Here is a 13,135-nt window from a genome sequence, read left to right on the forward strand (position 1 = left end):
TGTCTCAGGGGACAAGGATCTATACTAAACCAGTCACATAACCCGCGGTTACACATTTTGGTAAGGCTAACAAGTTCTTTGTAGGCCATCTGGAGGTTGGAAATATAAACTGGGTGAGGAAGAATTCTACTGCTCAGACACATGAATGATCATAGAAAAAAAATGTTGCTCTCAGCAAGAGACACTCCCCTCCAAGTCTTGGCAAGCTAAAGCATAAAATAAGCCCACCCAGGGGAGTCCAGAATTGGGGTAAATGTAGCACAGAGATCTAGCAAATGGAATCCTATAGGAAGGCACAGTGCAAAAACAATCCAGAATCAAGCTGGTCCAACTGTACCAGAAACGAAATGGAAAGAGACCGACATGTGTAGTCAAGCAGCCCAAAATCAGCAGACAGTCAAGGCTCATGACATACAAGGTCTGGAGAAAGAATTGTTTGAAAGGATTGTTTTCAGCAAAAGTTTTAGCCCCAGAATAAGGTTTAACTAGCTGAGTTAACTGGAACCACAGCTAGAGCTCAATGCAAGCCTTTGGCCAGCTCGAAAAGGAACTCAGCTGTAGGATTTGGCCCACTGCTCACCCTTGTAGGATTAGCTCTCCTTCAAGAAGACCACCTATTCTTGAGAAGGCTTCTTATTCCAAAGTGGCTTTTCTTGATGCCGAATAATTCCCCCTGACAGGTATCAAGCCAAATCATGTCTTAATCAGATGACATTATTGTAGGTTGATCGCCTCTCGGGAGAGTTTAGAGTTACTGACATACTCTTCCTGTGTACTTTGTAATTACTGCTAGTGTTTCATACTTCAGCAATTTTAGGAATTGTTTTTCCTCATGTGTTTGGTAATATTAAAAATCCAGGAGGCAGTGGAAGACAGAAGACAGGAGGGCCTGATGTACTCTGGTCCATGGGGTCACAAAGAGTCGGACACGACTTAACAAATAAACAACAGCAACAAATATTAAAAATGAGTCAGTTTTTATTTATTTATTTATTTAATTTATACCCCTCCCATCTAGACCGAAGTCTACTCTGGGTGGCTAACAATAAAAAATTGAGTAAAAAAAAAAAAATAAAGTAAAAAAAAAAACCAAATAGCAATGTAGTTCATGATAGGAAAAAGAAAAAGAAAAAAAGAAAGAAAGAAAGAAAAATTTGAAATGTTTAAAGTAAAAAGTAAGATCAGTGGGAAAGATACTAAAAGCCATGAAAATTTGTGTTTGAGAATTTAGTAACCACAACTGATTTGGTAATCTAGAGTTCATTTCTGTTTCACTGAGTGTTAAATAGTAGATGTGACTTTTCACACGAATATTCAGTTTGTGCAAAAAATAATCCATGGCACAATTGGTGAGTAAAAAAATCATCTCTATGAATGGTTACCCCTCTTTGTTACTTAAATTTACAAGCTGATGTCTACAGCAGCCTTCCCCAACCTGGTGCCCTAAAGAGATGTTCAACAAATCTCGTAATCTGCATCCAATGTACTGGGTAAAGGTTATGGGAATTATAGTTCAGCACATCTGGAGAACCTAAGGTTGGGGAAGACGGGAACAGAGTAATTCTTGGGCAAATTTGGCAAGATTTTGTGTGTGGAATATTATGTGTTGAAACAGAACCAATTATGGTTGCATAAGTGTTTTGCTCTAACTTTTTCTTCTTCTATCCCGTCCCTCATTTTTGTTTTGTTCCAGATTCAAAAGTTCTGGGAGGCGCCAAAAAGGTGCTGGGCTTTTCCCCGATCATCATAGGAAGACACGTTAGAAACATTTGTATGTTATACATGGAAGACTCAACAAGGAAATCATAAGAATTGGGGGGGGGCTCATGGTTGGGCATTGAAGGTCCATGCCATGGAAGGGCTGCATTGCAAACCAATGTGCTGTTCTCTTAAACCAAAGAAATCATTCTGCCCAAGTCACACATGCTTACCTGGCTGTAAGTCCCATTGGGTTTAAGTCTGAGTAGCAGTCATGCTGTAAGTAGTGTAGGACTGTGCTGTAAGTGGCTTTAGCAGTGTATCTTTTCTGCTTTAAAGGGCTTTCAAAAGGCCAACTGTATGTGCCTTTAACTTGAGAGAGTGGATCCGTTTATTTTTATACAAACTTATTTTAAACTATTTATCACTTGAATAGCATATACTTTTTAATGCAAGCATTTTAACATGCCATGTTGCAAAGTCTTAACCATCTGATCAGATGTATTAGTACTTGATTTAGGTGCGGAGGGACATACAAGAGTGGTTTCTGGTCCTGAATGGACTGTGTGGTCACTCAGATTTGTGTCTATGTTTGGGTCCCTGATGCCTCTCTCCAAGGAACTGGATGCAGCTGTTTTTATCCAAACAACCTGTGAGTGCTTCTGAATTTCCCTCCTTTGTGGAGAACAAACAGGACTCCACTTAATACAAGTGTATCCTGTAGCTCTTAAATTGATGCTTTTGAATTGTGGTGCTGGAGGAGGCTCTTGAGAGTCCCCTGGACTGCAAGGAGAACAAACCTATCCATTCTGAAGGAAATCAACCCTGAGTGCTCACTGGAAGGACAGATCCTGAAGCTGAGGCTCCAGTACTTTGGCCATCTCATGAGAAGAGAAGACTCCTTGGAAAAGACCCTGATGTTGAGAAAGTGTGAAGGCAAGAGGAGAAGGGGACGGCAAAGGATGAGATGGTTGGACAGTGTCATTGAAGCAACCAAGATGAATTTGACCCAACTCCGGGAGGCAGTGGAAGACAGGAGGGCCTGGCGTGCTCTGGTCCACGGGGTCATGAAGAGTCGGGCACAACTAAACGACTAAACAACAACAACAATCCTGTAGCTCTGTTTAGGTGCCATGGAAGCACAATGAATAAACTACAATGGTGGGTGCGAGCAGCTGGCTAGCTCTGTGCTCTTCTTCAAAAGCACTGCCCTCTGCAAGGAAGAGAAAAAGACTTGACTGTCTTTGGAGGCTTTTCTCACAGTTTGGAATACTGGAAAGTCAGATCTTCCAAATTGCTTGGAAAGAGAAGACAAACAGCACTAGTAAAGAGAAGGTAGACGTGAGGGGCCTAGCACACTCCTCAACTCCCCAGCATGTATAGTCAGCCTGTTTTCAGAACTCTTAAATATAGCTTGTGTGTTACTGGTGGGGCACTTGCATGCTGCGGATCCTGTGCCTTGTGCATCAGTTCCTCCATTTGCCATGAGAGGCAGGTCCCTTGGTGCAAATGGGTCACACACCCAGGTTTTGGCAATCTTTTGGGCACCACGTGAAACAAATGGACCCAAAGCCTTGTTAAGGCACAGAGTGTGTGGCTTTACCTTCAAGTGTCAGAACTGTGTGTTCTTTCTCTTTCTCGGCATATACTCTGCAAGCTCAGAGTGACATGAATATCTCAGATTAAAGGAAATGGCTCTCTATGTGTTTGCTAGTCCAACTGTGCAAGATTTCATACCATCTCCTAGTCCTGGTTCCATGGTCACCATTTTGATGTATAAAAAGGAATTTATCGGAGTCCAAATCTCTGACTTCTTCATATGTTCATGACTAAATTAGTGGAGAGTGGATTGCATCTTTCAAAAGTGTTCATTTCTGTTCTTCACAGTGTCTGCAGCAGTGTTACCAACATGACTAAAAGAAAAACCCAGTGCGCTTTATTTTTGGAACCCAATGAATATGTGCCTTTAGCATCTATTGCCTTTAATAGATATTGCATAGGTTCATTTGACTGTTTATAAGAATGTCACTCATACAACCCATAAAGTGTCTTAATACTAGAGAGACTCTGAAGCTATCTGTGGGTCCACCCACAATTGAATGTATCAAATATTCCATCATTCTTCCTAAATGATAATCCTATAATGTTCCTTCTGTCATGATTCATTGGGGAAATGTTTTAATGTTCTTTTTCTTTGAGTAGGCTTCTGAGAGTTACTGTTTGTTTGTTGTAAGTTCCACAGATGCAGTTCTGTTTGTTGCAGCAAGCACAATACAGGATTTTATTGTGAATTTAAGGTGAACTGGCTTGCTTTTGCATAATGTTTCATGAACCATGGCCTCTCTAACACACCTGATAAGCCCATGAAAACTTATGCCATAACTTGTTAGTCTTTCAGGTGCCACCAGGCTGTTTAGATTCAATTTAGGTTCTTTGTTTGCGTATCAGAAAAGTTAATTTGGGCATGCTTTCTACAAACTATTTTGAAATAGGGAAATCAAAGCTTCATGTGGTCTTGTATTTGTTTGCCTTGCTGAGAGCTTATTTGATCTGAGACATTTGCATTACTGTGTACTTTAAGCAAGGCTCTGACTTTTGTTTAAAGGTATAAGCTCTTGCCAGGAACCCTATAGATGTGCTGAATTAAAGGGTCTCATTGTCATCTAAAAGGCTTATCAGAAAGGGCAGAAGAAGCTACAGCCAGTAGAAGTGTGATTGCTTTGTGCTTCCTAGAATCACCACAAGATGGGGAGCATGCACTACAACTAGCGTGTGAGTTTCTTTGTGATCAACCACATCATTTCTTGGAGGGTTTTTTTCTTTGTTTGTTTCTTTTTTTTTGTTTTGTTTGCATGTATTGCACACAATCAAATCAGCCTTGCTTCTAACTTGTCTTTTGGGGGAAAATACAATGTCTACATTCAGGAATCATAATTAAATATCCTTTTACTAAACATACATTCTTCATTTTTTCTGCACTGTATAGAAAAAGTGCTGGGTTTTTTGGTCTTGAGACCTAAATTTAATTGTGAGAAAATGCTATGCAGCAGGGGTGGGTAAAGCATACACCTTTTGTAGCCACTGCCCCCCCCCCAAGAATCTCAGTATTTTATTAAGCAACAGAAAATTAGCACTGCAAATTGCAGCTTTCCAATCACGTTGAGCTTTAAAAAACTTTAGTTAGTATTAGTTTATCTTGCCTAGTTATTAAAGATAGTGTACCTCTTTTGTTTTTGTCTAAAATTCTGTTCTTTCCTTCATAAACTATATAATACAAGGGTGAAATCTCAGGTGAACTCCTCCAGACTTAGACATTTTTCTATGGAAAAGTTTACAATCAATCTGTTTGTACTCCACGGGACAGAACATTACAACATTATTCTCAGGTTTGTCAGTTGTCAGCTATGTCTCTTGCAGAGGGAGGAACTTGGTTTCTGTCAGTTTCTCATTCTGCCAGTATTCTGTTTGTTCTGTCCTTTTCCCTATATTATTTTGCAATTCTTATTCTCCCCCTCCCCCACCCAAAAAGTCTGCATGAAATTTCCATCCATTTGCTTTTGCCTCTCTGCGGTTTTGTATGCAATTTTGCCTAAGACATGCATTTTGCAAGCAGTTTCCTTTATTTACTGTATTTATTTTTAATACTATTTTTTACCTTGACCAAAAATATAGTACATACATGTCTGTGCACATTTATTTTTTGGAGAGCAAAACAGCCCAAATCTTTGAACCCAATTAGATCAGTGGTTCTTATTTTTATAATAATGTCCTTAAAATTAGTGTCAGACACATTTCCTCACACAGGAAGATGTAATTATTTAGCTACCAATCTGCCCGTGCCCACTGATTTTAATTAGTTCTTGGATGGAAGTACTTTAGATGACTTTGTGTAGTTTCCTTTTGAAAACATGGGATTTATTGCAGAAAGGAATAACTTTTACTTGTGCTTCAAGAACTCCTGTAATTAGGGACCGCTTCAGGGTGGCATACACCTAAAAGTTATTGGAAACCTTGGCTGGTTTCAAAGCTCCCTGATAAGATCAAAGCTAGGGGCAAATAAGTCAGGTTTGAAATTTAGGTTATTATTGCTGCAGTCAAGTGTGGAGGTAGCTTTGAACTGTCACACTGGCTGTTTGACCAATACATCAGCCTGCTCCCAAGAACACAACTCACATTACCATGCGAGAAGCCTCTCAAAAGAGAAATTGCATTCCCCTCCTCAAGAGGTGGGAGTTACAAAAGATTTACTCCCTCTCTCTCTTCTGATTGCTGTGGAGGAGGAGGAGGAAATAGTCTTGGTGTCACCTGGAATATTCTGGGGTTCGGTTATACATTATCCACAAGCATAAAAATGCTGGAAAGGTCAGTCGTCTCTCTCCTATGATAGACAGAGGTTCCCTCACCCTGTAGTCTAACATGCCACTAAGATGCTCATGGTGTGGAAGGGCAAAGTTCATCCCAAAGTAAGCTCTTGCTGCCCTGCCCTGCCTTGTCCCACCCACCCCATCAGCCATTGCTTCTAACACAGCATGTGCAAGGCTGGGTTTGGAGCATGGCTCTGAAATCTTGCCTCTTTGGACCACCATTCCTCAGCCAGCCCAGATTTTGAGAGGTTATATGTGCTGCCCTGCTGTCTGCTCACCTAAACCATAGAACTTTCATGAAAGAAATAAAACAGAGTTACCTTCTGCCTATCTCTGCATATTTACTTTAAAACAAGTATCTGCAACTGTGTGAGTGCCTGGCCAGTCCCCTTATTTTGAAAAACAAAAATGTAAGATGAAAGGTTGCCGAAAAAGCCGCCATAAGCTGTCCGGACATTCCTAGGTTGGCCAGGAATTCTCACAAGTCTTGCTTGCTGATGGGGGTCAGTTGAGGTCATGCAGAGCCCCAAACTGCTCAGCCCTGGTTGCAATATTGATTAGTGTCTGAATATAGTAATACTAGAATCATAACTTTTGAAGACATTCCTAATAATAGTAATCTTAGAACTGCAGAGCTGGAAAGGTCCTTGTGGAGTCCAGTCCCGATGAGAGGCACAGTAGAGAATTGAACTCCCAACCTCTTGCTCCACAGCCAGAGACCTGAACCACTGAGCTATTCGGCAGTTCCTAAACATTATCTCATCCAGTCTACTGGCAGTGTAGGATACTTGCAACTAACACACGCTGACAGAGAGCCAAAAAACAAAGACAAAAAAACCCCACCCCTCCAACGCAGGAGAGTCTATCATTTTCCAAGGCAGTCCCTGCCGTTGCTGAACAGCTCTTAAAGGTACTTTGGATGTGCAAGGTCTCCCCCCCCCATACAGAAGTGGTACCTGGGTGTGTTTTTTTAAAAAGACTCCTGTCAACAAACAACTGAAAACTTGATTGTATGTATTGTTTTATGCCACAGCCTATGGAACTTCTTGAAGTCAATTGCAATGTGTCAGGGCAGCCTTGTTTCAAAGTGAACTGATCCAGGGAAACTGGCTTGAAAAATCATACCAAGCTTTCCATCTGAAAACCAAAAAGTTGCTAGGCAAAAAATACCTCAGGAAAGCTATTGGGTTCTTCCCCCCACCCCACTGGAGTGCTGTTTATGTCCCAGTCAATGTTAATGGATTAGGTTTTTTTCCCCAGTGGACTCTGGTGTTTTTCAAATAAAACAAACATATGGAAATGGAGGGGAAATGACTTCTGACATTCCCTTGTTTTGACTTGTGGAATTTTTACTATCCTGTTGCAAATGGTTCTCTGGGTAGTTAATGCCCCAAATGATTTATGCCACTTTCCCTTTTTCTATTGAAAAAAAGTTTAGACTTTAGTAAAAAATATTTTGCTTCTGTTCCCACTTGCAAGGATAGCATAACAGCCCTAAAATGTTGGATAACACACCATGCTGCACCTGATGATGTGGACTGTAACATATAAGTAGACTATATGTTATGAATTTTTATTGTAGGCCTATAAGATGCCACAGAATACCATTTCTTTTTCTGTTGCAACAAACAGACAGCCACCTCCTTTGGAAATCATACTCTGTATTTGTTGTACACATTTTCTGCAGTCTTATTTCCTATTTATTTTCTTTCAGTGGAATAAATGGTACAAATGGGGACATGTTTGTGATAACACCGCAAGTGCCAATCTGTCAGCACTGTGTGTCTGCTTCGGGTTTACACAGCTCCCACCCCACCAAAAGCTTGACCTTAGAAAGCTTTCCCCATGGGTCCAGATGTATTGGACAACATGGCTGCTGGGTGAGGATGATGGGTATTGAAGTTCAGTGCATCTGGATGCTAGCAAGTTGTAGGATGCACATTTGAAATGAACATAATGGGAGAGTTTACACAGCACCTCACTTGTATTTTCATGCAACATGTTCTGATTCACTCAGGAATTCTGCTGCACTTCCTGCATCGTTTGACTTGATTTTAGGCTCAGGTTCCACTTACCACAGTAAATCCCCAAGGTGTTCGCTATAGAAAAGGGAAATGTTAGTTATATGTATCTCTTAAACAACTTTTCTAGTCTCTGTGTGTAATAATGTGTATATCACTATCCCCAAAATGCAAGGTGTTTGACACTCTGAGAACTTGCTATAATACTCTTCTCAGGTGTATGGCCAGTATGAATGAAGGAAAAGACAGAAAGCTTTGCTGACACTGGACTGTGTGCTATGCCGTAATACTCCTGTTGTTCTTTTTAAATATGTAATGGACATGGTTATGTGACATTAAGAAAAAAATAAAATAAAATTTCTCTGTTAAAAACTAGAAGTAGTCTCCTGATTTGAAACACCTCTCTAGTAGAATAAGCATGGGTGTCCTTTTTGTATTTGATCATTAACTTTGAGTTCAGATAATTAAACAGCAGGTCCCTCCCAACAGAACTCCATTTGGATGCAAATATATGTGAAGTTGACCCTCATGTGAAGGTGGCTCTTTTTTCTAGGCAGAAGACTCTAGTAGTGCAGGGTACACAAACCCAGAGTAGAAAACTCTGCTGGGACTAGATACCATAATTTCTTGGGTTCAAAGACCCTGTCCGTACCCTACCACTAGGAGCAAAGGGTGAGTTTGCCAATCACTTCTAAATTATAGGGCCTTACCGAGTGGAATTAGCTCTTGCTTTGTATGTTTCTCCTCCTCAAGTGAGTAGACGCTGTGCACTGTGAAAATCCAAGGAAGAGAAGCAGTGCTGGCTCCACACAAACCCCAACACCAGTACTATTGCCAGCTACTTCTTTCCTTTTTATTTACTTGTTTTTTATGGAACTCAAAGCAGCTCATGGTCAATTAGAACTACTCAACAAACATGACCTCCAAGATCCATTTCAGAGGCCCAAAGGGATGCCATGGTCAATGAAATTGAAAGCCACTGAGAGATCCAGAAAAACTAACATAGACATGCTTCTTCTCTCCAGTTCCTGGTGTGGGTTATCCACAAAGGTAGCCAAAGCTGTCTCCATCCAATGATTAGGCCTGAAGCCACATTTAATTTAGATCTAGAGAATCAATTTCATCCACACACACTCCAATGCCTTGCCCAGAAATGGAATATTGGAGACCTAATGGGGTTTTCAAAGTATGTGAGATACTTAGAGAGTGGTTCTACCTCCAGTTAGATTCCATCGCTGAATAGGGATTTGAATCCAGGTCTGAGTTAAGAACCAGTGTGCTAGTCCATACTGGCTATTAGAGAGTTACAGACCCCAAAGGTAATTTCACTCCAAAATCTGGGTCAACTCTGGTGCTGCCTGCTCATACCCCTTTTTGGAAGTGCTCAAACCTACCGGCCCCTTTCAGCCCTCAGTCTGCAGCACCTTTGACAGCACCCGATGGCGGTGATGGCAGCAGTGATGGTAGCAGCACTGCCGTGAGTTTCTAAGGCTTTTCTTTCTCATGGAAACAGCAAATGGATCCCAAAAAAGGGCATTTCTTTTCCTGGACAAACAATAAGTTTGTGGAATACAGTATGTGCCAAATCCATAGTTTCTGACACTGAATGCATAATACAGAAAAAGTTTTGCAGCCGATCCCGTGGTGTAATGGCCAGCACTCTGGACTCTTGAATCCAGCGATCCGAGTTCAAATCTCAGTAGGACCTTTCTTTCTGTGGCAGATCTGCGGATCCCTTTTTTCCCAGCAAAGCAAATCCTTGTTTTGAAGTGCATGTTGCTTTGGTCCAGAGCTTCCTGCATGGGGATATGTTGGTGCACTAAGTGGTGATGTGACATTATGCAAGATTTCCAGTCTTGAGCAGAATTCAATTCCTGGCTGGGGCAGAACTTATTGATTCTTCTTCCATTCCCTGGGGGCATAGGACACCCTGGATTTTTGGAAGCTGCCCACCTATCTCAAGATAAGGGTTCAGGAATCTGCAATCACCAGGTCTTCTGTGGTACCATCAGCGGAAAAGAAGTGCTTTGAGATAGACTTGACTTCCCAAAAAGCTGAGGAAGCAGAAGCTGGTTGTTGTAGGTTTTTCAGGCAACCATCGGATCACGGCTGTGAAAGCCTTTGAGAATACATAGCAGAAGTTGTTTGAGATTTGAAACCAGTTTTTCTCAGATCCAAGATCCCAATTATTGAACCAAACACTGTAGATGGTGCGTCATTACAAGCTGAAATCTCATATTCCAGAGAGATGGTTCTGGAAGATTGTTATGTAAACAAAGCCACTGGCCCATCACAAAACAAAGCATACCAATTGCAAGCCATGGGAGCTATGACAAGCTCCTACTGGGGCAGTCAGATACAGTATTTTCCCGCATTTCAGGAGTTCACTCTTCCAATGACATGCCATCTGTAACAAACAGTTTGACCCCTAAATAAACCAACTTGACTGAAAAGAATGCCTCTCCCCTCTTTTTGGGCCAAACGTGAAGGAACATTTGCTGAGGTAATGGTTTCCTGTTTTGACTGCATATTGTTGAAATAGCTCTGAGATACAGTAGCTCTCATAGTGTAGCAGCAGAAGGCAACAATGCCCAACAGGGTGTTTCTATTGCATTAGTGGCATAGATGTGAGATTCCAAGTTATATGAGCTGAAGTTTCAGCTGGTACAAAATGCATCCCTCCCCCCTCTTTTTTTTTAGGTTGGGAAAAGGAAGGCAGTGGCCAGAATCCTTTTGAGATTAAACCTCAGAGTCAATCAAATTTTGGAAGTAATGCATGATCAACACCTTGTTAATTTACTGCAATTCACCAATGTGAAACCGACATTATTTCACTTACTCCAGAATAAAATTACAATAGGATTCTGGCTGTTGGCTTTTCTGGTGGCAGTTCATCCTCTTGCTTATGCAAAAGAAGACAGGAGATGATGGCAGTACTGTAGCCAGGCTGCCCTGTGTAAGTATCCAGCACACCAACACTCTCAGTGGTGCCTGCTGTGTGCCATGTTAAGGTCTGAACTCACTTTCCTCAACAATCCAGCAAAGCAGGTTCGCCTGGGATTCAATCTTAGGACCTCTCTCATCTTATGTGAAGAGTTTTTGACCAAAAAGCTTGGCTGGACACAAGGCTCGTCTCCCTTCCTAGGCAAAAGGAGAGCTGACAAGAAAGCTGCTAAGCTTCATGGTTTGTTGCTTGAGTTGTATACTGCAGAAAGACCTTATAACAGCTGTGCTTTGCGTCCAGAACTCTGAGTTCAGACTTTTGGGGACTTATATTTTGTCATTTTTATAAATGCCTGGTTGAACCCTGAGGTTTAAACTATTTTGAAATGACAAAGGACAAGATATGATATGATATGATATATATATATAAGAATATGGTTATAGTAGAATGAGATTATGTTCTCTTTCTCACCCTGTGAATCTCTGTGAAGATTCTCAGTCATCCAGGTGTGGTTATCTGGAAGTTGAATCATGGCAACTGGACTTAGAATAGAATATATCATATCAATCATATCATATGTTGCCCTTTGTTTGTCATTTCAAAATAGTTTAAACCTCAGGGTTATATATATATATTTGAAGAAAATGGGGACAGTAGAATAAGATTATGTTCTCTTTCTCACCCTTCCTTTTTAATTATTTTAAAAACTGATAAAATATGAAAGTATTTTAAATAAAGCAATAGTTCCAAAGAAACCAAATAAAAGGAATTGAAAACAGTGTCATGGCAAGCTTTTCCCAGTAAACTGCGTTCCTGAACAACTATGTGTAGAGAAGGGAACCAGATCTTCCCAGAAGCAGTTTCCTCCTTTTCATCAGTGGTGTAGAGGCCTTGTGTGAGGTTTCTAATCTCATGATTTAGATTTAAGGCCAATCTGATTCATGAACTTTTGCCAGTTCCTCTTTTTAGATTGGGAAAAAGGAAGCAGTAGCTTTTCATAGGCCATCTCATGAGAAGAGAAGACTCCCTGGAAAAGACCCTGATGTTAGGAAAGTGTGAGGGCAAGAGGAGAAGGGGACGACAGAGGATGAGATGGCTGGACAGTGTCACCGAAGCTACCAACATGAATTGGACCAAACTCTGGGAGGCAGCGGAAGACAGGAAGGCCTGGCGTGCTCTGGTCCATGGGGTCACGAAGAGTCGGACACGACTTAACGACTAAACAACAACAACAAAATTTTTCATTGATTGAGACAGGCCTTCCCATTATCAAAGATCCAACCTCCAGATGCTGAGTAGGCAAATGTACTTAAAAAAACAACAGGAGGTTGTGGGTTCAATCCCCACTAGTGCCTATGAATCAATGCCTCTTTAGAGTATGAAAAACCTCCAGAACACTTGTTTATTAAAATAAAATAAACATATATCCATATTGGAAGGGAAGATATAACCATCAGCTGAACCATTCCACCCACCAACCTGTGGAATTTTATGAGGAAAACATGGACAAAGTGCCTGAATAGTAAACAGAAGGGCATAGCTTCATCTCCCAGTCACACTTGCTTGTCTCCCTTTTGAAAGTGTGTAAAAGGGCTCAGTCACAAAGATCCACAGTGATCACACCTCTAGAACACTAACATGATTCAGTTTCTAATTACCTAGTACCTGTCACTCGCAGTTTCCTTGTCACGTTGTATTATTTCTTTCTGGACCAATTCGGGATGAACAAGTCTCATGAGTGAACTGGAAGAAATAGCATTCCTTTGGCACCAGAAGTAGAGTTTGGAAATATCATGCCTGTTTAACATATTGACATTAAAATTGCTATTTTTGCATTACACAGGGATGAGCCAACAGATACATCTACAGAATAATGCTTCTAAATAACATGTTTCTAAATAACATATTTTAGAGAATAATGCTCCTAAATAGCATTTCTCAACCACATTGTTCTGTTAAAGTTAGATGCCTTCCTCTTGTTTTCTATTAACCATATAGGACACACCCCCGCCACCTATTCTTTCATCTGTTTCATTTCAGTTTTATTTCACCTTTCTTCATAGTGTAATGTATTCTCCACTAAGATAGCCATTCTAGCACCAAAAGGT

The 13,135-nt window shown here is 40.9% G+C and overlaps 1 protein-coding gene across 4 annotated transcripts in view; it reads left to right on the forward strand.

Moving 5' to 3' along the window:
- The window catches only part of CARD19 (caspase recruitment domain family member 19), a 45,107-nt gene extending 36,650 nt beyond the window's left edge, over window positions 1–8,457 (forward strand). For all 4 annotated transcript variants that reach the window (XM_020803780.3, XM_072989652.2, XM_020803790.3 and 1 more), the window contains one exon: window positions 1,694–8,457. In XM_020803780.3, coding sequence (XP_020659439.2) covers window positions 1,694–1,809 — 116 coding nt within the window. In that variant the 3' untranslated portion in view covers window positions 1,810–8,457. The remainder of the gene's footprint in view (window positions 1–1,693) is intronic.
- Window positions 8,458–13,135: the final 4,678 nt, after the last annotated feature.

Source organism: Pogona vitticeps, chromosome 2 (assembly GCF_051106095.1).
Source record: "Pogona vitticeps strain Pit_001003342236 chromosome 2, PviZW2.1, whole genome shotgun sequence".
Taxonomy (NCBI): domain Eukaryota; kingdom Metazoa; phylum Chordata; class Lepidosauria; order Squamata; family Agamidae; genus Pogona; species Pogona vitticeps.